General features: G+C 59.7%; 1 protein-coding gene across 2 annotated transcripts in view; it reads right to left on the bottom strand.

Annotated features, from left to right (window-relative positions):
* TBC1D16 (TBC1 domain family member 16) overlaps positions 1 to 26,951 on the bottom strand; it is a 76,906-nt gene that overhangs the window by 46,783 nt on the left and 3,172 nt on the right. For both annotated transcript variants that reach the window (XM_043585763.1, XM_043585762.1), the window contains exons 2-3: positions 17,231 to 17,470; positions 13,522 to 14,110 (exon numbers count right to left, since the gene is read on the bottom strand). In XM_043585763.1, the coding sequence (XP_043441698.1) occupies positions 13,522 to 14,110; positions 17,231 to 17,408 (767 nt within the window). In that variant the 5' untranslated portion in view covers positions 17,409 to 17,470. The remainder of the gene's footprint in view (positions 1 to 13,521; positions 14,111 to 17,230; positions 17,471 to 26,951) is intronic.

Below are 26,951 nucleotides of genomic sequence, written 5' to 3' on the forward strand. Positions count from 1 at the left end.
TTATGCTCTAAGAGGGGGTGCCCTCCAGGCCTGCAGGCCCAGCCAGCCCCTCCCTGGCGCTCCCCTTCTGGATTCCCAGTGGCGGCCTAGCGGGTCGAGACGCACCCTCGCGGGGCGCTTGATTCAGGGGTCCTGTCGGGGAGCTGGCCCCAGGCCCGTGGACACCTTGTTGCACCTCGGGCCCAGCGCCCACACCCAGAAGGGCCTGCTCCAGGAGCCCGGGGGGAGAACCTAGCTTCCTAAGTTCTGGAAAACGGGAAGGTGGTATTTATCTGATGATCACATCCTCTTGGAAGAGCTCCCTCCAGGTTTCCCTGCCCTGCAGAGGCTCCAGAAGGCTCCAGACTTTACTCCAAGCTGCTTTCGATTCGGACCAGACAAGCTGTGTCTAGAGCCGGCGTTCGTGTCATAGAGTGGCCCCCGCCAGCGAGGGGAGACCCTGGACGGGGAGCCCAGGCCACTGCCAGCCCTCTGGCACCGGGGCGCCACAGTGGCTGAGCCAGACTGTCCGTCCAGGCCGGGCAGCACCAGGCCTGAGGTCCGAGACCGCTTGCCGGGATGGTGGAAAATCCACGCAAACTTCTGGACCTCGTCCAAAACACTGGTTCTCAAAACACTGGAAAGACGAGCACCCAGGTGGCTTCTCGCGTTCCAGTGACCCTGCCGACCTCAGCTCTTTCCGCCCCTCTCTCTTCTCCTATCGTGGCAAAAGACAACACCAAATTTACCGTTCTAGCCCCTTTTAAGTGCACAGTCACATCGTTGTGCGACCACGACCACCGTCCGTCTCCAGAACATTGTCATCGTCCCAAACTGAAACTCTGTCCCCATTGCGTGCTAGCTTCCCATTCTCCTCCCCCGGCCCCTGGTGGCCTCTGTTCAAGTCTCTGTCTCTCTGTAAACGAGGACTCTAGACACCTCACGTAAGTGGAATCTACAGGATTTGTCCTCACTGAGCATCCACGAGGTCCGTCCATGGGGTAGCGGGTGTCGGGACTTGCTTCCTTTTTAAGGCTGAACAATATTCCCCCGTGTGGACGGGCTGCGTTGTGTTTTCCATCCGTCGACCGACACTTGGGCCATTCCCGCCTTTGGGCCTTCGTGAGTTAATGCTGCTCTGGATGCGGGTGTGCACATCACTGAGTCCCCGCTTTCAGTTCTTTGGGGATCCTTCCCTCTATTCTCTACTCTTCGTTCGCGCCCTGGGGTCAGCGCGTGCACGGCGTCCGGCGTGTTCCGGGGGCACCGGGAAGGACACACTGCATCCCCGTGTCTGGCTGCATCCAGCTGACCGCTGCCCGACATCCCGGCTCTATCAACAGTGGGTGCCTGTGCTCCGGGGCGGGGCGCCAAGCCTGCCTAGGGCCTGCGTGGTCTCTGGGGAGGCCGTGGTTGGCATGATGTGGGGTTAGGGGAGGCCATGCTGGCAACTGTCTACCCGCAACACCCAGACTTCGGGGAGGAGACGGGAGCGGGCTGGAAACGGAGAGGGGCCACCGGGGAGGAGTGTCCGCGGGTCCCACAGCTGAGGGAGCCTGGCCCGGGTCTGAGCTTGTGTCCCCCTCCCCAGCAGCACGCAGCCAGCCAGCCCCTATAGCAGGCTGAGATTTCAGGACTGCCCGGCTCACGTCCACGCTGAGTGCTTGACAACCCCCGCCCCCCAACGAGGAGGAGGTGGCCAGGGTTGGCGACAACCAAGGGGAGGTCCCCCAGCCCCGAGCAGACCGGGTGCGGGCGCCGGGGAGGGGCCCGGGAAGCCTGGCGGGCGCTGCGGGCAGTGGACACCCCTGGCTGATCTGGAGGAAGCCTGCCATCTGCTGGGCACGCGGAGATCCCTCCCGCAGCTGAAATGCCACCTCCCGGAAAATGGAGTTTTGGGGGCGGTGTTTGCCAGCCTCGTCCTTCCCGGGGGCGGGGGTGGGGGGAAAGCGGAGGGGCCCTGCCGCCTGGCCAGACCCGATCCCGGGGCCGGAGAGAGTGGGCGGGCGCTCTGCAAAGAGCCGGGCCCCGATGGCCCACGCCTGTCCCCTGCGCGGGAAGCGTGCGCTGTGCACGTCTGCCGGGTGCCCAACAAAGACACCTCTCTGCAGGTTCCCCTCGCGCTGCGGGGCGCACAATGCGCCCTTTCACCCCAGGTGGCTCTGGCGGACCGTGGCGACTCCCTGGGGTGCCCGGCTGGCTCCTGGCCCTGCGCTCCGCCGCTCGCGGTTCAGAAGCCCTAGGAGCTGCCGTCAGGGAGACTTCGCAGACCCGACACGCGTGTTTGCACCCTCACCCACAGGGGAAAGTCTAGGAGCCTCTGTCTGTCCACACGCCCCCAAGAGGCGGGGCGTGACCCCAATTAAACGGCGGCCATCGGATCTCGAGGTCGGGGAGCACGGGGAGCGTGCAGGGAGCCTGCTGTCACTCGACACCCTTCCCGGCAGCCCGCCAGGCTCGGAGAGAGACCGTAGCTACCAAAAATAATCCTTCCAGTGTTTAAATATTTAGAGAAGTGAGACAGACCTTGATGTCTTTACCATCTACAGGGACCGGCCCTGACCGCCAGCCCTGGGGCCCCTGGGAGAGGCCACGTTGCCTACCGGCCCCCTCTGCTGGGTCCAGCGTCTCCTACTCTCCCCCCACACGCCTGTGACACGTACGGGTCTCCTTCCATGTGTCCCAGGCACCTCTTTCCTACAGCCCTTTCTGGCTCCAAAGCCCCTCAGGACAGGGCCCCCTTCTTGAAAGGGTTTGCACCCCATCTCGAAGACCATCAAAGTGTAAGGGAAGGGATGTGCCCATCCGACCCTGGGGCGGTCTCCACGCTCCCTTCTCCGGGGACCAGGGATGACACGGGGTGGGGTGGCTCCTGGCCGTGGTTTTCGGGACCTCGCGTGCCCCTTGGGGCCACCCCTCACGACGGCCTCGTGGACGCATCAGTCGTGGTGCCTGTCGCGTGGAGGAGAAGGTGGGGGCTTGCCAGGGCGCGTGGCCGGGCACAGCTGGGATGTGACCTGGGGGAGGGTTCCAGCATTGCCACGCTTAGGGACCGTCTGTGTCACTGCCTGCAGCTGAGGAAGGCCCGGGACTCGCTCAAGGGCCACCTGCTGGCACCGAGGTCCAGGCCTCAGCTTTCAGAGGGCAGGGGGTTTGGACCAGTGTGGCCGGGGGCTCCGGCTTCCCTGGATCATCTCGGGGTCCTCGAAGCAAAGCGGCATGTTCTGGAGATCGCAGAGGCGCTACTGGGAGCCCTTTGTCCCCCGCCGATCACAGGTGTCTGAGGAACACCAAGCCCGAGTAAAAACGTCCTCTCTGTTTGCTCTGCTGGGAATGAGCGTTAAGTCAAACAGCGGACACAAGAACATTTCAATCAAGAGACAAAGGTCATTTGCCACCGCCTCTCCCTTTTGGGGAGGATCTCATCAGGTATCGGGTTGCAGCGAAACAGCCAGGCGTGGGTCCCCCCAGACAGGGCGCCAACTCCCCGCCTCACCCGGGAGGCGAGGCGCTGCCGTGTCACCGCCTCTGTGACCTCACGCTCACATCTCCCGGAGGCTCACGCGGGGCCTCGGGCCCTGCCGAGCTCCTGCCGGGGCTGCTGATGCAACAGCAGGGGCCCCGGGGACTCTGGCTTCCCGCTCCCGAAGGCGGCTCCAAGCCTTTGGAGCAGCCCAGCTCCCCGGGGAGCAGCCCGCGGCCCCCGTGCAACAAATCATCCAGGGTTGCGTCAAGGACCCCCAGAGGGGCTGTCGCGGCGTGTGAGCTGAGCGGGAGAGGACGACCATTTCATTTTCCCGTCCTTTGAAGAGCCTCCTGCAGCGGGAGCTCGGCGTCCCCAGGGAGTCCTGCCTCTCCTGGAGGCTGGACTTCCTTCTTTTCGGTTCTGGAGGGATTGGTGCTTTTCTCTCCTCCCTGTGCCACAGCTCTCATAGAAAGAGGTCAGCTTTCTGACGAGCCGAGGGTCCTTGGGCGGGCAGCCAGCAGCAGTATGACTTCAAGGCGACCCAGCAGGGGCAGTGGCTCCTTTGGGTGACACTTTTGGTGGCCGGGGACCTCTGGAATCCTGCTCAGAGCCAGGGAGGGGGCAGGTCCGCAGACCGTTCTCCTCTGGGAGAGGGAGGCTCCGGGGAGAGGGCTGGCCAGAGAAACCCAAACCAAGAAAAAAGCGGAACACCAACCAGAGCTGGCCAACGCGGCGGTCCCAAGCCTCACGCGTCATCAAGCGCGTGCGACGCAGCGGGTTACCACTGAGATGCGTTCTCCGCGTAGCGGACACACGGGATTCCCAAGACTTGGTACGGAGACGGGACGTCAACATTTCTCGCCAAAAACGTGCTACCGATCACAAGCTGAAACAGCAATATTTGGGGATTGTTGAAATGAATTTGACACGTCTCTTTTTCACTTTTTAAAGGGTGGCTGTGAGACCCACTCAAAACATGCCCGGCTGACTGTTGGCAAAGATTCAAAAGCAACCCCACGGTGGGACGGTCTTCTCGGTGGTGCTGACGTAATATACGGGGGGGCCGTGGTGGGGGCGCAAAGCTACTCAGGGGACACGGCTCACAGAGCTCTGCAGGCAGGTGCACACAGAGGGTGCCGGTAAAACCCGCGAGACCTCGGGTTGCACCCACCTCGGTTTCCTGGCTTGGAAGGCGTGCCGTGGTTTTATGCGGCACGTGCCGCTGGGTGGAGGGTACGTGGGGCCTCCCCGCACATTTTGTTTTGCAAACTCTACCGTTATTTTATGTAAGCTTGTTTATTTGCTTTTGAGAGAGAGAGAGAGAGAGAGAGAGAGAGAGAGAGAATCCCAAGGAGGCTCTGCACTGTCAGCACAGACCCCAACCCTGGGTTCGATCCCACGAACGGTGAGATCATGACCTGAACCGAGATCAAGAGTCGGACGCTTAACCGACTGAGCCACCCAGTGGCCCCTACTTTTAAAATAAAGTTTTTAAGGGGCCTGAGCGGCTCCATCGGTTAAGCGTTCGACTTCGGCTCGGGTCATGATCTCATGGTTTGTGGGTTCGAGCCCCGCGTTGGGCTCTGTGCTGAACACCTGCTAGGAGCCCGGAGCCTGCTTTGGATTCTGTGTCTCCCTCTCTGACCCTCCCTCGTTTGTTCTCTGTCTCTCAAAAAAATAAATGAACATTTAAAAAATAATACAAAGTAAAAAAATAAATAAAAGTTTTAAAAAACTTTTGAGGCTATTAGAGTCTCAAAAAAATGAGACTATTAGAAAATTTTAAATCGTGTATGTGGTTCATATTACATTTCTACCGGACAGGGCTGGTTTGGACCAGAATTAGCACATTATGGCCCGCTGTCTTTGTACAGCCCAACGGCTGAGAACTTAAAAAAAACAAAAACAAAAACAAAAAACGAACAGATTTAATTTCTTAGGGCAGTTTTAGCTTTACAGAAAAACTGAGTAGAAGGGTCCTAGATATCCCCCCCAACACCCACACGCACGATTTCCTTATATTAGCATCTGGCATTGCGTGGTCCACTTGTTATGATTGGTGAACCCGGATCAACCCGTTACCATAATAATCGCCATCCACAGTTTGCACGGGCCCATCTCGGTCTCGTCCTCTCTGTGGGTTTGGCAAAGGGACGATGACACATATCTGCCATTACAGAATCAGACGGAGTGGTCTCCCTGCCCTGAACGTCCTCCGTGCCCTGTCCACCCCTCCCCTGGCCCTCTTGCCGTCTGCAAAGCTCTGCCTTTCCCAGAAGGTCACACGGTTGGGGCCGCACGGCACGTAGCCTTTTCTGACTGGCTTCTTTCACTCGGTGATAGGCATTCAAGGTTCCGTCATGTCTTTTCGTGACTTGATAGCTCGTTTCTTTTTAGCGCCGGACAAAATCCCCTCGTCTGGATGGACCAAATGGTTTATTTCTGCATTCACCCACAGAAGGACCCCTCGTTTGCTCCCAACTTTCGGCAGTGACGACACAGGCTGCCATCAGCATCCGTGTGCAGGTTTTTATGTGAAGGATGGTTTTGAGCATTTTTAGATGTTGGAAAAAACTCAAGAGGGGACGTGGCCTGCAGGCACCTTGATCTCAGACATCCGGCCCCCAGGCTGTCTGGGGAGGGAGACTCCAATTCCGTTGTTCTAGGCTGCCGGGTTCGGGTTCCTTCCTTGCACCAGACCCAAGCCCCCGACACAAAGCGCTCCCAGTTGGGCGGGCAGCGGTCACGACGTTACCACCGGCAACACGCTCTGGGCGGAGTCATGGCGCCATTTCACAGATGAGGAAACCAAGGCACAGGGAGCTTAAACGCCTTGCCAAGGTCACGCCCCAGCGATCGGGGTGGGGCTCAGGTTCACATCTGGGTCTGACCACGGAGCTGGCCAGACTCCGAGCCCTATGCGACCCACGGGGCCCCTCCCCTCCCCAGACAGCCCCCCAGAGTTGGACATCAAAGGACCGGGCACTGTGGAGGCCCAGCGTGGATTCGTGGGCAGCCCCTCCGAGCTGCTGGAGCAGTGGGCCCCCCAGGCTGAGGGCCAGATGGCGAAGGGCACATCCTTGGCCTTGGACACAGAGCTCGGCCCTGCCGCTGCCCTTCCTGAAGCAGCTTCCTTCGGACCTGGGTGTCGCCCCCACCCCCCAGGCACGGGGGGAGGGGGGTGCTGGCACCTTGACGGGGGAGGGGGGACACGTGGACGGGAGGCAGAGACGCGGGCACGGAGCCCGCCGAGCGCTACAGAAACAGAAGACGAGATTAGTCCTAACGAAGCACAGAACAGATTGCAGGGTGTCGGGAGATGGGATGTTTTAAAGAAATAAATCTCAGCTCCCAGTTACAGAAGCACAAACAAACCCAAACAACAGATCTTTGGAAGCTGCCAGCTTTCCCGGCTGCCAGGCTGCTGCTGAGGGCCCAGGAGGGGCGGGGGGTGCTGTTCCGGAGCGTCCCGGGGGGCACGGGGCACCGGGCAGGCCCACAACTCGGCTGGGAGGTGGCTTCTGGAAATGTTGAGGGAGGGGACGCACCCCTTCGAGCTCCCGGCCAGCGCACCTCCCGCCAACTCCCGGCTGCTCCGCCTGGCACCCCACAGCTGGCCCGCGGTCGGCACCCCCTCTCCCGGGTGGTGGCGGCCCCCCAGGCCCTCCCCACCCCCACCTCGTCCTGCTGGGGCTGGAGCGGCCTCCCGCGACGTCCCTCGGCAACAGAGCCACGCTGTCCCCTCGCCTGGAGGCTCCTCAGTCCCCCTGACCCCCGCCCCCCCCCCCCCGTCCGCTCAGGGTCACGTCCTTCCCGCCCCCTCCCCTGCACGGGCCCTGCAGAACAGGAGAGGCTATGTGTGAAACCCACCAGAAGCGAGAGAACTGAGGTCTCACACCACCTGCCGCCCTTGGCTGGCTTAGGGTGACCCTGGACGGCACCCCCAGGGCCCCCCTGGCAGCACCCTGGCAGTGACACCCCCAGGTGCTCAGTCCTGGGCCCCTGAGCCCACCAGTTCTGCATCCATCTCAGAGACTGGGGTTCTCGCCTCCTTTCTGTCCCCTGAGCGCGGGGCCAGTTACACCAACGACGACGGTAGCGATAAATAATTCAGCCTTTATGGCTGATACCCTGGTGTCATGCAGCCTTTTCCTCCTAAAGGCAAAAAGCACTTAAGATACCATTTATTTCCGCCTCATGCCCTGCGGGGACGGCTGGCTGGAGCCGGTGACATCCCTCCTTGCGGCTTCTGCCTGTGGCTTCGGGGTCACCCGAACTCTCTGGCCACCCCCGGGAAATCAGCCACGAGGGAGGGGGCACCTGGCCACTTGGGATTTTACCCCTTTTTTCTTTTCAACGGAGAACCTGGAGAACCCTCCGTGCCGCCCTCATCGTCCCCAAGAGGACGGTCTCCTGCGGACGCGCACAGCCTGGCATGGAGGCTGCTGGCCGCATGGGGCTATCAAAATTCAAATCCGTCGAGGACAAACAATTAAAAATCTCTTGGGCTCAGTCCCAAGAGGCACATTTCCAGGGCTCGATAGCCACACGTGGCCAATAACCGCCGCCTGGACGGCATCCGCCGCTGCAGAACGTTCTGATGGACGGCGCTGGTAAGACAGACCGGTGGGACTCGAGAGAAAGCAAACGCGCGAGGCAGCGGATTTCAGGTGCAGCTTGAACAAGGCGCACAGGCAGCGGCAGGGCCTCAGGGAAGAAGATCTTCCCTGCCCGCAGGCTGGCTGGGGTTTTGGCGCAAAGGAGAGAACATTCCAGCTCCGGCGGGCCTGCTCCGGGCCGCTGGGGAGGAGGAAGAGGAAAGGCTGGAGGTACGTGGGCATCCAAGTACCCGACCATGAGTGTAGGCGGGCCCAGCTCTCACCAGCCCATGCTCCCCCGGGGCCTGTGCCCGGCTCACCTAGACCCCTGTCTGAGCTGGCTGGACCACTGCACCAAGGAAGCCTCCATGAGAGTCCCCGCGTGGTGAGGGTCTCTGTAACCCCGCACACCACCCTTCACTTGGGACCGCCACGCGAGGAACACGCACCAAGAACGACAAGCGAATCCACCGAGAGCGGATGCAGCAGCGGTTCCCCGGGGACGGGGGCACAGCTCTGGGGACCGGGTGGCAGGTCATTAGCGTCAGTCTTGCTGGCAGGACCGCAGTTACTGAGAACCCTAGAGGGCCTTTTGGTTAACAAGCCTACAGGCCAGGCCAGGGTGAGCCAGTCTGAGCCGGGCAGGAGTTTAACTGGCTCTCTGTTTCTAAAACCTGTTTTGCTTTGTCTTGTTTTGATCACAAAATGAACAGAATCACAGAGCAACATTTTTGAAAACGGAGAAAAGTAAAACATTACTCACGGTCACCAGGATCTTAACACATTGGCACATCCTCCTCTCAACCCGGTGGCCACGCCACGCTGCTTAAATTTGTATCAGTCAATATCACATAAAATTGAAAAAACACAGTACCTCAAGTCAGACCCGCCATATTTCTTTTTTTTTTTTAATTTTTTATTGTTTATTTATTTTTGGGAGAGAGGGACAGAGAGTGAGCAGGGGAGGGGCAGAGAGAGAGGGAGACACAGAGTTGGAAGCAGGCTCCAGGCTCCAAGCCGTCGGCACAGAGCCTGACGTGGGGCTTGAACCCACAAACCGCGAGATCATGATTTGAGCCGAAGTCAGACGCTTAACCCACCGAGCCACCCAGGCGCCCCGCGCCAGCCACATTGCAAGAGCTCCTCAGCCGCGTGAAGCCAGTGGCTACTACATCGGACGGCACCGGTCTGGACGACGTCTGGCGTGGCAGGAAGTTCTAGGGGGCGTCCCTGCTCCAGATGGTCTCCCCCACGCAGCAGGGCCTTTCCGTAGTCTTTGGTCAAAACGTGCACGACATGTGCCACCTGCCTGGGTTTTGATACACTGTGAATCTGCACGCTGCGGCCCAGCCTTTCTACACGCATATTCTCCCATCTGGTGGCACCGAGGTTCTAAACATTTGGGAGCCACAGACACTTCCAGAAGCCGGGCGGAGCCCCCTCCTCAGAAAAATGTACTCCCGTGAGCACACATACAAAGAGTGGCCTAAGATTTCAGGGCGCTCCCTGACCCCAGATAAACCTCCTTTGTCTAGTAGGGTGAACCAGACTTGACTTATCGTTCTCGGCTGTTGGAGGTTTAAATTCTTTCCCCCTTTTCTCCATTATAAAAAGTACTGTGATGAACATCTCCGTGCAAATGTGTTTTATTTCGGTAATTCAGATCACTTCTTAGAACGCGCCCCAGAAGGGGCGCCGGGGTGGCTCAGTCCGCTAAGCATCTGACTTCGGCTCAGGTCGTGATCTCACAGCTTGTGAGTTCGAGCCCCGCGTCGGGCTCTCTGCTGTCGGCGCGGAGCCCGCTGTGGTTCCTGTCTCCCTCTCTCTCCGCCCGTCCCCAGCTCGTGCTTTTCTCTCTGTCTCAAAAATAAATAAAAACATCGAAGAAGAAGAAGAAGAAGAAGAAGAAGAAGAAGAAGAAGAAGAGGAAGGCGTCCTAGAAGACATTTGATTTCAGAGACAGGAGCTACTCTTCTGGTTCCCCCCCAGCCAGACGCACAGCCTCCGCATGTAGTTCTCCGGTTCTGCCACTAGAGGGACCCCGCGAGCCAGCCTGCCTGCACCCCTCCTGGGGACCCAGTTCCCAGTTAAGTTAGCAGCCTTGGTTCCAGGAGGGGCTATGGGCGCACTGCAGTCCTCGAAGCCAAGCCCCGCTGCGCGGTGTCCGCTCCAACCAGTGCGGGCACTCCGGACCTCAGCTCAGACGCCCCCCCTGTCCAAGGCACAAGGACCACGCCCCTGTTCCCGCCGTCCCCTTCAGAGCTGTGGTTCTCAACCAGGCTGCACACTGGAGCTCCCTGGGGGATTCGAACACTGCCCACGCCTGGGCCCCACTCCCAGCAGTGCTGGCTTAGTTGGTCCGGGCAGCCCCTGGGCATCAGGCCTTTTCAAGGCAGCCCAACGCTGCCCTCCCTTGCGGCCAGGTGGGTTCCACAACGTCCAATAGAGCCGACCGTTTAGTCCAGGATTTCCAGCCCCATCCAAGACTTCGGGGCGGGGGAGGGGGAGGGAGCCGAGGAACACCATCTTTGTTTCCGGGGGTCCCCCATGTGGTGGGGGAGACGAGGATCGCACACGTGGCTCAGAGAGGAAAGAAGCAAACGTGTACTGCAGGGTCCGGCCCAGTGCCCAGATCTGGCTCCCGTCCGCCTATGAAAAATGCAGATTCCAGGGCCTGCCCCCAGCGTCTTCCGCAATGCACATCCGCTTTGTTAAGCTCCCGACAACCTGTCACGCACGGCTGGGTCGAGAACACCTATTAGGTCCCGCCTGGGACACAGGCTGTTTCCCCGTCAGCCCCGGGAGATGCACACGCTCCAGGCCAGGAGGCAGGGAGGGATGCTGTCCGTGTGGGTCCTGTCACAGCACAAAGCCTCAGCCTAACCGGACTGATTCGGGCCAGAGGAGCAAGCGTTACGGATTTCCAGGGCTCCCTGGTGGAGGAGGCACCCCCTGACCACACCACGGCCCCTGCACACACCCAGAGATCAGCCCGCCGTCTCTGAAGCAGCTCTAAGCACAGAAGACCCTAAGCTGACCTGGGTGGGGCTGGGGGCCGGAAAGCAAAAATACGGCCCCTAAAGCATTATTACAAGAAGACCTCCTCACACGGTGGCCAACTCCCCTGCACCCCACCCCCACCCCCCTGCTTTCCCTTGAGGGTGGGGCTCTCCTATCCGACCGCAGTCAGAATCGCCTGGAATATTAGTCAGCCACGAACAGGAACGAGGTCCTGACACCTGCAATGACACGGACACGATGCTCGGACACAAAAGGCCACAGACCGTACGGTTCCACTGATACGAAACGTCCGGAACGGACAAACCCACAGAGACAGAAGGTAGACGGGTGATGGCTGGAGGAGGGGCAATGGCCAGTGACCGCTTAGTGGGTGTGGAGTTTCTTTCAGGGGCAAGGAAAACATTTTGGGGCCAGACAGCAGTCTTCGGTGGACGACACCGTGAATGCGCTAAATGCCACGGAGCTGCATGATTTTAAATGGCCACAGTGGCAAAGTTGATGTTAGGTCTATTTTACCACAATTAGAAAAACAAGACAGTTTCCCCCCCCCACCCTCTGGGCCTCCCTGGCCGTCTGGGGGCGGTCAGAGCCACCGGGAAGGGTGCTCAGCCTGGGCACTGAGACATTCGGGCAGGATCACTGTGTCGTGGGCGGCTGTGTCCCCAGCATTTTGGGGCACTTAGTGAACAGCATTCCAGGCCTCCACCCACCAGATGCCAAAAACACGCCCACCCTCAGTTGTGACCACAATGTGTCCTGATGTTGCCACATGTCTCCTACAGCAGAACCGGCCCCAGGAGAGAATCACTGCTCCAGAATCATCTGGAACTGCCCGGGCATCAGGCGCATATAAAAGGTCCCCCGAAGGATTCTCATGGGCAGCCAGGGTAGGGAAGCAGCAAGGCGGAGGGAGGGGAAAGAGGAAACCAGGAGTGAATTCACCGGGTAACCACAGAATGGATGTTACTACCCCCACGTTAGGAACAAGGAGACAGAAGCTCCAAGGAGACACGGAGGTTTCCCAGGCTCAAGCCAACCGGGTTTCCCAAATTCCCAGATCCAAGCTCCTTACGTGATCAGGGGCCCTACAAGGCCTGATCGGGACTCCAGGCCCTGATTTGGGTTCCGCCACTAAGACCTCAGCCATGAGGCCACAGGCCAGGCCCGGCACCCCTGGCTCAGAGTAAAGGTGGGAGCTCCAAACCCGTCCCCCCCGCCTGGACCCTGGAGCTGCTGGACGGCTGTCCCTCCTTTCTCTCCACTGAGATTCAGGGGTTTCTGGACACCTGTCCGTCCTTTCCCTCCGCCTCAGCCCTGGAGGTGCTGGACACCTGTCTCCCCTCTCTCTCTACCTGGGCCTTGGGGGTGCTGGACACCTGTCCCTCCTCCTTGGCCCTGGGGGTGCTGGGCACCCACAGGTATCGCTGCACTGGCAGATGGCACCACCAGGGGGGGCTCTGACCAAGCCCCGCGGTGGGAAGCCAGGCTCGAGTTTCATTCCCAGCCTGGTTCCCTGGGGGGAAATACACACAGCTCAGTGACCCTCACCGGGTCCAGCCGACTGCTCCGCCTGAAACGCTCTCTGCTCTGCAGCACTTGAGACAAAGGTTATCGGTCCCCCCGGGCTCTAACGGAACACACCTTATGGAGGGGACAACATCAGGAAAGATTCCGTCTCAAATCCCTTCCCTCAAATTCCTTCTCCTCTGTGCCCCGGCTTACGTCCGTCCCGCGTGACCTTACGCGCTCCGGGTCTGGTGCAGACCCAGCCGGATTCAAATCCCAGCTCGGCCAGCGTGCTGGCTTTGTGACGTCCGGCAAGCTAGTTCACCTCTCTGAGCCTCGCTCTCCCTCCCTGCAGACGGGGGTGATGTTAGGACCTACCGCACGGGGCTCGGGGTGGTCGTGGGTCATCGGGGGCACACGTGCCCGGTGCCCAGACGATGCTGGACCACCCACACCCAGCACGTGCGGGGCTCACAGCTTGAGCTCAATAATTGCGTGCCGGCTAAATGACAGCAGTCGCCAGCGGTTCGCTAGGAATCTAAACGGGAGCAGGGACCAGAGCGTAGGAAGGGCTGCGGGAGTCAGGGAAGTCTCCGAGCATGCTTTCTGACGGCCAACAGTCTACTGTCCCCCGAGGTTCCCCGGGCCTGGCCCCGTGGCCTCCAGTCTGGGTTACGGAGCAGGGACGGCTTATCCCACGTGAGGCCGCCGAGGGGAAGGGACGGGGAGAGCAGGTGGAACCCTCCCCCGCACCGTGCCGCCTTCACCACCCCCTTGGGCACCGTCAAATGACGGGACGCGGGTGCCGGGGCCCTGGCGCCGGGAGAGCGGGACCCTGGCGGGGCGAGACGCACGCGGTGCTCACGCTCAGGGAGCAGAGCTGTGACACACGCGACTGCTCCCCAGGAGGCCTCGGTGGGGCCTTGGGGGTCCGACGGACGCAGGACTCACCCGCTCTCGCTGTCCAGGAACACGGAGCTGCCGCTGTCCACGAGGGCGGCGCTGATGGGCGAGAGGCAGAAGGGCGAAGAGAAGGCGTCGGAATCCGAGTCGAAGGAGCTGTCCCTGCTCACGCCCTCGGCGGACAGCTCCAGGGAGCCCTCCTCCTCGCCGGCCTCGGGCCGCGGCTCCCGCCCCTCCTCGGTCCCATCCTGCGAGCTGACGGCCGACAGGATCCCGGAGTCGCTGTGGGCTGGTGGCAGGGCCGTCCCCAAGCCCGGGGCCAGCCTCTCCCCGTCCTCGGAAGGGGGGGAAGTGCTGACGTGCACGGCGTCCTGGACGCTCTGAGCCACCGCCGCGGTGTCCTCGTCTCTGGGGATCAGGGCGGGCCTGGCCTCCGTCGGGGAGGGCTGGCGGGGGGCCCCCAGGCTCTGGGCGCGCCGGCCCCGCGGGCGGGGTGCCTTGCGCACGGGGGAGCTCTCGGGGGTGATGTAACGCAGTGCCTCCTCGTCCTGCCTCTGGATCCGAGAGTTGGGGACCCACGTGAGGATGAGGGTGCTCCCCAGCAGCTCGTCCTTCTCCACGCACAAGCACAGGTATCCTGGGAGGGTCAGGAGGACAGGCGGGTTAGGGGCGGCGGTGCGCCTGGCGCCTCCGTCTGGTCTCACGCGGCACAGCTGGGGAGCACGGTCGGCCTTGAGGTCAATGAACGCCGTGGGCATTTTCTAAGCGCCACTCAGCAGAGGCGGGGCACCGGGCTCCCACGCAGGGCCTGTGGCCGTTTTTCCAGGCACGGGGAGCCCTCCTCCAGCTCAGAGCCCCGTCCTGGCCACGGTCTGGCGGCCCCAGAACTCTCCCCAGGTCTGGGAGAGCCCAGGGGCCCAGGAGCCCGGCCTCACCACCGCTGGGAGGGACGGAGGCTGTCGACTTTATTCCTGTTTCGCACAAAATAAATCCAAAGAGGGGTGTTTGAGCGTTTTCCGGTCACTCGTGGCCTCAGCATTTCTTCTTTCGTGCAGCTTTTTGGAAGAAGGGGCCGTCCTCGATGTTAAGCACCAGACGGCTGACAAGGACAGAGTAAAGCAGTGCCCCTCCGAGGCGGCAGCGAGTGGGGGGCTCTCTGGGCTCCTGAGCGCTCAGTCTGGGGGGAAGGCGGCATTTCCTGCCATCTCAGGACGTCCTGATCCCTGCGTCTATCGTGCTAGGCACCCAGGCCTCCTGGTCTCTGCAGAAGTTGGGGCCTCGTGCCCCTCGGGGCTCTGAGAACCGGTACAAGAGTCTCAGGGCCCTGTCCCGTTTCCAGGAGACTCAGGGGCTATGAGCCAGTTGTGATAACGGTAAGGTGCAGGCGAGGCCCAGGGTTTCCACACCCTCAGATCCTGCAGCTTGGGGATTACAAAGGGAGCCCCAGGCCCCTGCCCCTGCCCCCCAGCCCCCCATCACGACAGGATCACCACGAAGCTCTCCAAAGGCTTCGTGTGCTGTTCCTTGTGACTTAGACCAGAAGAGTTGCCACCGCTCTCAGACCCAGCCCTAGAACCTCAGCCTCCTGCCCTCGAATCCTCGGGGTTGGCCCTGTGGTCAGGCATCCACGGCCTCGCGCCCCCTGCTGGAGCACACTCCCGGGATACAGGACCTTGGAACTCCCCAGGAATCCCTGTGCTCCCTGGGCCTGATCCCGAGCCGGGTGTGGGGCCTGCAGACGGGCTGGGGTGTCCACACGTGCATGCCGAGGCCCCTTACAGGGCAGGAGAGAGCTGGCCCGGAGGCCGGCTGTCCTGCTTGGGACCTATAGGGGCCGATGGTTCCCAATCTGTGCATAGCCACCTGGATGACCTTAAAGGCAGACTTACCAAGGCAGGTGGAGGGAATACTGCCCCAAACAGTTCATTACCGTAACTAACCTTCTTGTATTTTGAGCAGCTGATCGATTCAGTATTTTGTGGACACATAATTTGCATACAGTAACGTGCTCAGACCTGTGAGTTATAACTTTTAGATGTTTTGACATCTGGTACAGGGCCTCTGTCTGCACCGGGGGAGGCAAGTCCCCAGGCCGCAGCCAGGCAGCAGGTGCACTAGGGACCCTGAGCATCCTTCAGCAGCCAGGGGAGGCCGCAGGAAGAATGAGGGGAGACCAGAGCCTGCGCTGGCCCCGCCCCTGCCCTGTGCTAGTATCGGGAGTGGCCTCGACTCTCCGAGCACCAGCCTCCTTACCCAAAAAAGAGGCCTCTTTTTGGAGGGGTCCCCGGGGCACTCTCCTGAGGTGAACATAACGTTTATCTGTTTCAAGTCACGTGCACAGGACTTGGGTGTCACTAACTCCTCGTGTTGTTCCTTCCGTGGGGGCAGCAGGGCTGAGGGAACCACCGGCCCGCCCAGGAGCTTGTGCCGGGCGGCCACGACCGGGCCCAACACCTTCAGCTCTGCCCCCTGCCCGGAGGACACCCACGGGCAGCTGCGCGTCCTGGAAACAGTGGACGCTGTCTGCCTGCTGTGACCCGCGGCCCCTCAGTGTGCAGGGCGGCCGGCCATCACTGCAGGGCCCGGGATACAACGTGAGCCCTGGAAAGGTAGGCTGTTTCTTTCTCTGTGACTTGGCCAAAGGAGAGCAGGAGAGGTGTCCCACCCCAGGAGCTACTGAGAGCCCCTAGCGCTGGCGTGTCCCCAGGCACGGCCCCAGGATCACGCAGGGTTCCTGCAGACCCCAGGGGAGAGCTTTCTTCCCTAGTTTCGAAACGGTGCGGCCGGAGGACAGATCACAGAATTGGTGATTTCCGCGTCTCCAGACTCCCAGGCCCGCCCAGCCTCCAGCCAGTTCTCAGCCCAGCCTTCCGGCAGCCGGAGGGGCGAAGCCTTGGCGCCTAGTGTGACGGCCACGCTCCCGCCACCTGCACCCCGGAGGGGGCCGGCGGGCACTGGCGGGCCCCCCCAGAAGAGGACTGCCCCCTCTCCTCCCTGCCGGCCAACGGGGCTCCCTGCTCCCAGCAGCCCTGCAATGACTTAATGTCTTCTGAGGCTGATTCCCCTTAAACCGTCCCATCCCCCACCCCATGTGTATGAAAGGTCGCCGGCCCGTTGGAAGATGGGGAAATCAGGGCATATGGAGAAGTGACACAAAAGCTTTCCAAAGCAGGGGCTTGGTCAGTTTAGAAGGAAAAGCAGGCAGGGGCGCCTGGGGGGCTCAGTCGGTTAAGCGTCTGACGTCGGCTCAGATCAGGATCTCACGGTTCGTGAGTTCAAGCCCCGTGTCGGGCTCTGTGCCAACAGCTCAGAGCCTGGAGCCTGCCTCGGATTCTTGTCTCCCTCTCTGTCTGCCCTTCACCAGCTTGCGCTCTCTCTCTCTCTCTCTCTCTCTCTCTCTCTCTCAAAAATAAACATTAAAGGGGCGCCTGGGTGGCGCAGTCGGTTAAGCGTCCGACTTCAGCCAGGTCACGATCTCGCACTTCGTGAGTTCGAGCCCCGCGTCGGGCTCTGGGCTGATGGCTCGGAGCCTGGAGCCTGTTTCCGATTCTGTGTCTCCCTCTCTCTCTGCCCCTCCCCCGTTCATGCTCTGTCTCTCTCTGTCCCCCCCAAAAAAAATAAATAAATAAACGTTGGAAAAAAAAATAAACATAAAAAAAACCACTAAAAAAAAAAAAAAACAAAAGCCAGCCCTCCTCCCCAGGCCCTCCCCTCCCCCAGGTCTGTGGCCCAGGTCCTCCCATTTCCTGGGGCTCACCTGGGTGGTGCTCCCCCAGCCCCTGCAGCCCCTCTGGTGGGTGCACACAGACATTGTTCTTGGAGTAGATGATCTCCCCATCCAGGACGGAGGGGGGCCCACCGCTGCCGCCCGGGGTGAGGGTCAGGAGGTCCGAGGCTTTGGAGGAGGCCCGGCGAAGGAGACGGCCCAGAGACATGGCGGGGGGAGTGTTTCCATCCTCTGTACGCTTGGGCCCAGGCGGGGCTCGTCCAGACGTGGCTGGGGGACAAAGACACAGAAGAGTGCATCAGGCCAAGGTCACGGGCCTCACACCAGCAGGCTCGAAATGAATGGTGGTTCACTAGCTACCGGAACGCGTCCCGCTAGCTCAAGGCCATGGGGAGGGCGCACTTGGTTCTAGACTTTCGGGCCTTTCTTAGTGGTGGAGGCTACGCTGGCCTCCATCCACCGGGTGCCCCCAGCAGCCCCCTTCCCACTACGACAACCAAAAACGTCCCCCGGGGCCTAACCGCCCCGTCTAGAGGGGCTCTGCTCCCCCCTCCCCTCAGCGATCTCATAAAACTGTTCAACTTCTCTTTGCTCAGTCTTTACCCCTGTGTGTGTGCCAACGAGCCCTCCCCTCCTGAACTTCTCACCCCTCGTGGTGCTTCCCAGGGAAGGTCCTTCCTCCACCCTGTCCTTCCCGGCCTGCTTCACCCCCATGCACCCCGTCAGCCCCCAGGCCCAGCCGGATGTCCCAGCACAGCGAAGGGTCATCCCGGCTGGGAAGGGTGTCACGAGCCGTGTTTGCGGGACCTGAGTCTCCCTACAACTCGTTCTTTAAAAAACCAGATGAGAGACGAAAGATTCGGTGCAGCACCTAACACGGAACTCCTAGAGGTTCACTGGCAGAAGGAGCTCTACGCCCACTCGGTGAAGAGCGGACAACAAGAAATTCTACGAAAGCCCAACACCCCGCAGACGGGCCGGAAGCAGTTTCTATCTGTGCAGAAAGCCCAACCATCAGGGGCCCGGGCACCAGCCCGTGTGAACCGACCGGGCGCTTCCCATCGGGCCTTAAAAAAGCGACTGTCGCGGATTATCAACGCGCGAGTGATTCAAAGGGAACGGGTCCTTAAAACCCGAACTGCGAACGTGGACCACCAGACGGAGCCGTGGAACAAGCCACGGGCGTGAGCGCGCCCGCATAAACGAGACACGCGTGCAGAGCCATGCTGCCTCCTGGTCGGAGATGGTGGGTGTCCGGGACCGAGGCCACGCTGGGCAGCGTGCAGGCCGGCTCTCCGGGGGGCGGGGGGGCTGCCACGGAGCCGCCACGGGAAGCCACTATGGTAAAATCATCCACTGGGAAGGGACAAATGAAACGTGGTCCATCCACGCAGTGGCATCATCCAGCGTTAAGAAGGAAGGAAATCCTGGGCTGCCTGGGGGGCTCAGGCCGTTGAGCACCCGACTCTTGGATCCGGCTCAGGTCATGATCGCTCGGTCCATGAGTTCAAGCCCCGCGTCCGGCTCCATGCTGACAGTCCTGAACCTGCTTGGGATTCTCTCTCTCTCTCTCTCTCTCTCTCTTCCCCTCCCCAACTCACGCTCTCTCTCTCTCTCAAATTAAACTTAAAAAAAAAAAAAAGGAAGGAAATTCTGACACCTACAATCCCATGGATGGACGTTGAGGACACTGGGCTGAGTGAGGCAGGTCAGCCCCAAAGGACAAACAGTGTGCCCAGAGTCTCCAGATTCGCAGAGAGAGAGTTGCGGGGGGGGGGGGGGGGAGACGGGTAGTCAGTGCTACTGGGGAGAGTCCAGTCTGGCACGATGCAAATGTCCTGGAGACGGACGGTGGGGACAGCAGCGTGAATGTGCCTAACGCCACCTGACCGTGCGCTTAGGAAAGTTAGAGGGTAATTTTTCACGTCACGTACGCTGCACCACAAGAAACCAAATTTTTTGAATTATCAACGGGGTATGTTCCATCGTTCTCTGAACTTCCTGCATTGTGTGCACTTCTCCCCAGATCCAGAGCTGGTTTAGGGTGCCCCCTAGGTGAAGCTCTCTCTGCTTCCAGGTTTGCGTGAGCTCTTGGGGCAGAGGGTGGTCTCGGGGGCCGCCCTTTGCTGTCCGAGCCAGGAGGCTCAAGGCGAGGTCCTCAGTCCCTCTGACTCTCTGAGGGCCCCGCCCGTGCCCCCAATTCTGCTCTCAGGTCTCCCCCAGAAGGGCACTGACTCTCCCAAGCACAGGATTCTTCCAACAGCTTCCTGCCAGACCCGCAGCCACCCCTCCCTTGCACAGATCTTTGCCCAGAAAGATCCATCAGTCCCTTCTCCCGAATCCCTGAGGTTCCAACATCAGCATCGCCACCAAAATCACAGTCCTGGGACCCTCACCTCCTCAGCCACCAGCCAAGGACCTCCCCCTGCTCTTGCCAGGACCCGGCCCCCGAATCCCCCGGCTCTCCCGGACTCAGCCCGTCTCGGGCTCCCCCGTGCCAACACTCTCCATGATCCCTCGCCCCCGGGGGCGACAGGCGGCTCTGAGGAAGGCCAGACAGTAATCGCTGTGGCTCTGGGGGCAGCCGGTCCTGCGGTGTGAAAGGGGCCGCAGACAGAAACCGGCCAGCGTGTCTGTGACCCAACGAAAGCTGATTCATAGACACTCACACCTGAAGCTCGACAAATCTCCACACGTCACAAAAAATTCTTTCAATTTTTTCCCAACCATTTAAAAATGTAAAACCCGGGGTGCCAGGGTGGCTCAGTGGGTTGGGCATCCGACTTCAGCTCAGGTCACGATCTCGCGGTTCATGAGTTCGAGCCCCGCGTCGGGCTCTGTGCTGACCGCTCGGAGCCTGGAGCCTGCTTCGGATTCTGTGTCTCCCTCTCCCTCTGCCCCTTCCCTGCTCACGCTGTCTCTCGCTCTCAAAAATAAGCATAAAAAAAAAGAGTAAAAAGAAACGAGGAAGATTAGTTTGGGCAAGATACCTTCATTTAACTCGTTATTCCCCAAATAGTAGGAGTTCGGCATATGTAATCAATACGCAGAAAAATGAGTTGTTTTGCATTCTTTAAGCCTCCACAGTCCGGTGTGTGTTTTGCATTAAGCGCATCTCCTTAGGACCAGCCACGCTGCGGGGGCTCGCGGCCTCCGGGTGGGCAAGGCTGGAGCCCCAGCTCCCCCGGGGCCTCAGATGTTACTCCTCGGTTAATCCCTCTAACTGCCAGACCCGACTGCAGACAACTCTCAGCTGATGCTGAAAACCAAACCAGCTCTAAGTGAAGATGTTTGCCACCGTGGAGGATAATCAAAAGAATATGCTGGAAGATCTGGAAGATTCCCGGACACAAGTGCTCACGACACGGCACTTTCCCGCACGGCAGATGCGAAGTGGGTGTGTGTCCCTCACTGGAGGCTCTGGGGGACACGCCTCCTGGAAGCGTGGTTTTGCAGAGGAGAAAACAGGTCCCATCCAATCACTCAGGGAGCAGGGAACCTAAGACCTTTGTCCCCTGTGCTCAGAGGGCGGCTTCCACCCCAGCCACCCCAGCTCCGGCCCAGAATGTCCGGCAGAAGCCTGCGTGTCCGGGGTGTGTCTGTGAAACACTAGCCACAAATATTTACTCTTCACAGAGTCCTATTTTCTAAATGCATATGTGCCTGTGGGAGCCTGTTTAATCAAAATTAAACCTGGTTCCCAGCCCCTGCTCTCTAGCCAACTATAAGAGAATCCTTGGCCTATTTTTTAATGGTTTTTTTTTTTTAAATTGGGAAACACGCTCAGAGAAGGATAAAGATACAAGTTCCTTAAATCACACGACCCAAAAAACATTTGTGTGTTTTCTCCTATCTTCTGTGCGTATCTTAAAAACAAAAACAGGGACACCTGGGTGGCTCTTTCGGTCAGGTGAGGATCCCAGGGTCACGGGATCGAGCCACGAATCCGGCTCTGGGCTGACAGTGCAGAGCCTGCGTGGAACTCTCTCTCTGTCTCCCCAACCTGGCTCTCTCTGCCCCTCCTCTGTTCACTCTCTCTCTCTCTCTCTCTCTCTCTCAAAAATAAATAGAGGCACCTGCATGGCTCAGTCCGTTAAGTGTCCGACCTCTCACGGTCCGTGAGTTCGAGCCCCACGTCGGGCTCTGTGCCGACAGCTCGGAGCATGGAGCCTGCTTCCGATTCTGTGTCTCCCTCTCTCTCTGCCCCTCCCCTGCTCGTGCTCTCTCTCTCTCTCTCTCTCTCTCTCAAAAATAAATAAATAAACACTTTAAATAAATACATAAAATTTAGTAATGACAGTGAAAACTGGAGAGGGGCATACGGACACTCTATTCACCTGCGGCTCTTTTTTGTGCATGTGAACCTAAAACCCTGTAAACAGTCAAATTTATTAATCATAATGAAAAAAGAGGGCGGAGGCCACAGGGCCTGCGCCCAAAGCCGCCAGGCGGAGGGTGAACTCTGGTGGATGGAGGCAAGGAACAGGCAGGGAGCTAGAGGTGGGACCGGTGACAGCAGGTGACGGAGGGGCTCGGGTGCCCATGCTGGGGGCCGCTGTCAGCAGTGACGTCGGGGCCTGGCAAGGGCTGTGCCACAGCCTGACGGGCATCCTCCTAGTGTCCTTGAATCCAAAAGATGCATGACTTTGAATGCTTCTTGCTCACGACCTGCAGAGCAGCTCTGCCCACGGCCTTAGGGACCTGGTGTCCCATGGGGATGGGAGGAGCAAAGATAACGGCCCCTCCTGATAGACCAGAAAGCTGTGCTCCAGAAAGGCTTCCCGGGGAACAGAATTCTGAGCAGGGAGAACACCCAGGTCACCTTCCGTGGGTCCGGGTCTTTCTCCGGGCCAGACTACTCGTTCTGGCTATACAGAGTTGGGGGCAGGGGCACAATCTGGAAATGACACAAGCAGAGACCCTAAGCCACACAAAATCAGGTAACGCTCGAAAGGGAGCGGAGAGGAACCTCTACAGGAACAGCCGCCTGACTCTTCTGTGGCAAGGACTCCGAGGGGATGGAAATCACAGTAACAGCCGACACGCTCCAAGCACTGTGGACCAGCAGCACAGAGCCTGTCCCCAAATCCCGGGCGACGAAGGTGGCTGGAGAAGCCGTTCAGGGAAGGTCCTGGACTGATACGTCACTCCCCGAGAGTGCGTTCACTTAACAATTTTACTTTAAAGTGGTTATGCTCGCATCCGTCTTATCGATCTTAGATGACAAGTTCCTGAGTCCAAGGCCTCTCTGCAAAACCCCTTTTGTGACTGATGTGCCTTCCAGAATGCCACCTTCAATAAAGTCCCAAATGCTTTGCTTTTGTTGATGGAAAAGATAGCAATGCCAACCTGGCAGCTGGCACAAGGAACACAGACAGGGAGGGAGGAAGGCCAAAAGCCAGAATGAGCATCCGCTTGGGCAGGCGGGCGCGCGCACACACACACACACACACACACACACACACACACACACGAGTAATGTTTTAAAAAGGTATTAAGTAAAAAATGCCACTGCTGGTTTTCAGCTATCTGACTGAGGCGGGATTACAAGCGGAGCTCTGTGCTGCCCTGAGCCCGACCAGGTCGGGCCAGATTTGTGCAAAATAGGCTATTGTGTAATTCGAAAGGAGAGAACAACTTGGCCTCCCCTCAAACCACACACATGCTCATAACACGGAGCTCTGTCCGCAGAAGGTCCCTGCTGGGCACCCCCACGCCGTGGCGCGTGGCCTGCAGGGTAAGGGAAACGGCCAGCAGGAGAGGGGTTTTGAGGTGGCTGGAGAGTGGGGAGTGGGCGGGGCAGGAGTTTATCTCACAGTCTGTTCGGAACTGGCCCTGCCACCGGGTTGCGGCCAGTGGGCAGTGGCAGGCCTCCAGCAACCACACGCGTTCCAGAACCACCCCCCACCTCGGGGAGCATCTGTCCTGACCCCCAGAGCACCTGTTCCGCCCCCGCCCAGGAGCACCTGCCCCGACCCCCCGGGAGCATCTGTCCCGACCTCCTGGGAGCGCCTACCCTGGCCCCCGGGAGCACCTATTCCACCCCCCAGGAGCACCTACCCTGTCCCCTGGGAGCACTTGCCCTGACCCCTGGGAGCACCCAACCCACACCCCAGGAGCACCTACCCCAACCCCCGGGAGCACCTATCCCACCCCCCAGGAGCACCTGCCCTGTCCCCTGGGAGCACTTGCCCTGACCCCTGGGAGCACCCAACCCACACCCCAGGAGCACCTACCCCAACCCCCGGGAGCACCTATTCCACCCCCCAGGAGCACCTACCCTGTTCCCTGGGAGCACTTGCCTTGACCCCTGGGAGCACCTAACCCACACCCCAGGAGCACCTACCCCGACCCCCAGGAGCACCTATCCCATCCCCCAGGAGCACCTGCCCTGTCCCCTGGGAGCATCCAACCCACACCCCAGGAGCACCTACCCCAACCCCCGGGAGCACCTATCCCACCCCCCAGGAGCACCTGCCCTGTCCCCTGGGAGCACCTCCCCTGACCCCTGGGAGCATCTAACCCACACCCCAGGAGCACCTACCCCGACCCCCGGGAGCATCTGCCCTGTCCCCCCTGGGAGCACCTGTCCCGACCTCCTGGGATCTCCTGCCCTGCCTGCCTGGCCCTGGGCGGCTGAGGCTTCTGTAGCTCAGTGCTGGTGTGTGGCTCTCCTCTAGTGTTTACAGGGCAAAGTGGAGACATCCATTACCCAAAACTCGTCCCCCATGAGTCGGTGACTGATACCTGAGGCAAAATGCTCCCGGACAGAAACAGAGGCAAAGTCACCAAAAAGCCAGAAACGAGCAAAATGCAGGTTAAGAAATGACGCCCTTTAGAGAAGACACCATCATCACCCCTCCTGCTTCCCTCAGAAAGCACTTCCATCCCAGGCGCTTGGTTCCCCACGGCCTTTGTAACAAATCACCGCACACGAAGAGGCTTAAAGCAACACGGATACATTAGCTCCCAGTTCTGGAGGCCAGGTGCGACCCTGGGCTCTCCGGTTCAATCAAGGTGCGGACAGGGCTGCGCTCCTTCTGGAGCCGACAGAGACTCCGTTTCCCGGCCTTTTCCAGCCCCTGGAACCCACCCGCGCCCCTTGGATGGTGGCCCTTCCTCCGCCTCCAAAGCCGGCCGAGGCCGTTCAAGTCTTCCCCGTGTCGCTTGGCTCTGAAACTGACTCTGCCCCCTTCTTCCACTTTCAACGACCCTGGTCCCACTGGATAATCCGGGACAATCTCCCCATCGCAAGGGCAGCTGATGAGCAGTTAACTGCACACAACCCAACACAGTCAGAGGTTCCCAGGATTCGGACGTGGACATCTTGGGGGACCATTCTGCTCCTGACCGTGCCACCACAAGGACACGGTGAAGAGCTGGCTTCCAGCTCACCCACTGACTGTCAAATCCCCACGCGGAACGACCAGCTGTTAGGCGATATGAGGAGGACCCAGGCCGAGCAGCAGGAGGGGGGAAGGCCTGGGGCCCCGTGTCCCCATGGGAGAAAGTCGCACACTCACAGACCAGTGCCTGCCCTTGGCAGCTTCCTCCGCCCAGAGCCCTGCTTTCCTGTCCTGGCATAAAAGGCTCCATCAGTCGCCAAACGGAAAAACAAATAGGAGCAAAGGTGCGAAGGTCTCTTCCGGAACCTTCCTAGGAAGACCAAAGAAACGGGGCAGCCTGGAGCCACTAGAAGAGGGCCGAGCGGGACTCCTCCCGCTCACTGCTCTGTGCTGCCTGTCGCTCGCCACCCCGGGTCAGCTGCTGGGATACAGCTGTCAGCAGGACAAATGCTCCGGGAGCTGGCAGTTCCCGAAGACCTGAGGCTCACAGCCCGGACCCATTGTGACAGCCGCTCATCGCGGCAGGGGGAGGCAGGCGGGCGGTCACTAGAAACTTATGGGGGACATGTCATGGGATGAAGCCCACAGGTGATTCATTACTCCCTTGGCCTTGTCACTGTCAGACTGCTCAGGAGCCAAACGCCCTGAGCCCCGGTCACCTGCCATGTGGCCAGCAGAAACAGGTTCCTCCGCTTTGCCCTCAAAGCCGGATCAACACGGAGCCGGGGAAAAGGCGATGCTATTTAAACACGAGCCAGACACACGACAACAAGGATCGTTCCCTCCCCCCCCCCCACAGCATCTGCTGCTAACACACCTCAAATGAGGCCCCACCTGCCTCTCGCTTCCCAGAACCAGCTGCCTGCACCACTGTCTTTTGGGGAAGCCCCAGCTTTGCGGTTCAAAGGGCGACGACGTCAGTCCTGCAGGTAGATGGGCTCCGGAACCCAGTCCTTGGGGCACACGGTTTTGGGGGAAGATGGGTCGTCTTCCAGTCTCGTTGTCCAGACAAGACTCCTGCGGGCCGATGGGGCGCCCGGGTGGCTCAGTCGGTTGGGCGTCCGACTTCGGCTCAGGTCATGATCTCACAGTTGGTGGGTTCAAGCCCCATGTCAGGCCCTGTGCTGACAGCCCAAAGCCTGGAGCCTGCTTCGGATTCTGTATCTCTCTCTCTCTTTGCTCCTCCCCCCCCTCACTCTCTCAAAAATCAACAAACACACAAACAAAGAAAAAGACTCCTGCGGGCTGACATAGCCCCTCCTCTCTGTCGACTTCCCTCCAAGTTATGGGATTGTTGTAGAGACAAATGTATTCGCCGCATATAGGCCACATTCAGGATTCCCACGGAAAAGACTGTGACCCCAAGATAGGGTGGCTGTGGGCAAGACCTCTGCGTACAAGACGATCAACTTGTACCTCAAGGGAAAGAACCCAGTTTAGGGCATAAGCCCCAGTGCTGGAGGCTCGGACCCACGGCCATACGGGAAAGGACTGGACAAGACGGTCACAGAAACGAGGTAAGGGGGGAGGTGGTGGTCAGCTTAGCTGTGACTTTCCTCCTTTGGCTCTCCAGCTGTCACTTCGATTATCACCGACTCCCTGGAAAACCCCATGGCTTCTGCCTCTCGAGAGAGAGACCATCTGCTTGACAACAAATACCAAAACACAATTTTCCCCCCAAAAAGCTAAGGAAGTAGGGCCTGGGGGGTGGAACTGACCTTAAGGATGAACCAGGATTGAGGAACAAGGAAGGCCTGAACCCAAAATGCAAGGAAAGGTGCAAATCCAGCCCGGAAGGCAACACCCGGCCCAACAGTGGGTTAGTGCACCTGACCTCTACATTCCTGTAAACCGGAACGCACAGAGGTTCTCTGTCCGTGGCAAAGGAAAAGCTAATACCCCACAAGACAAAAAAGCAAATCGGGGGGGGGGGGGGGCGGGGCGGGGGCTGTATTGACAACATCCCTGAAAAGGAGCAATTGATCTTGCTTGGGGAAAGCATTCTAGTTACAGAAACTAAAAAGCGAAAGAGTGTAAAATGACACCTGTTAGGGATGCCCTTTGCCCCAATTTCAGAAAGCCAGCGCGTGTCATGACCAGTTTATCAGACCGTTGAGTTCAGGGTCACTCGGTGTGGAACGCCGGCACAGAAACCAAAGCGTGCAAGCCAGCGCGGACACAGGCTCGGGGCGCGCCCCGCTTTCGTCGGTTTCTGCGGTGGCCGGTCCAGAAAGACCACGGGGACGGCTGTGCCACACTGCAGTCAGGTGGGTCCCTACGGGGGGCTCGTCACCTACTCGTCAACTTCAAACACCTGGACAGACTCGCCGCCCAAGGCTCCGCGAGAGAAGGGAGAGCCGTTCTGCCCGCACGTGAGCTTTGAGTTCTTTCCATTCCGCCCCATA

Source organism: Prionailurus bengalensis, chromosome E1, assembly GCF_016509475.1.
Source record: "Prionailurus bengalensis isolate Pbe53 chromosome E1, Fcat_Pben_1.1_paternal_pri, whole genome shotgun sequence".
Taxonomy (NCBI): Eukaryota; Metazoa; Chordata; class Mammalia; order Carnivora; family Felidae; genus Prionailurus; species Prionailurus bengalensis.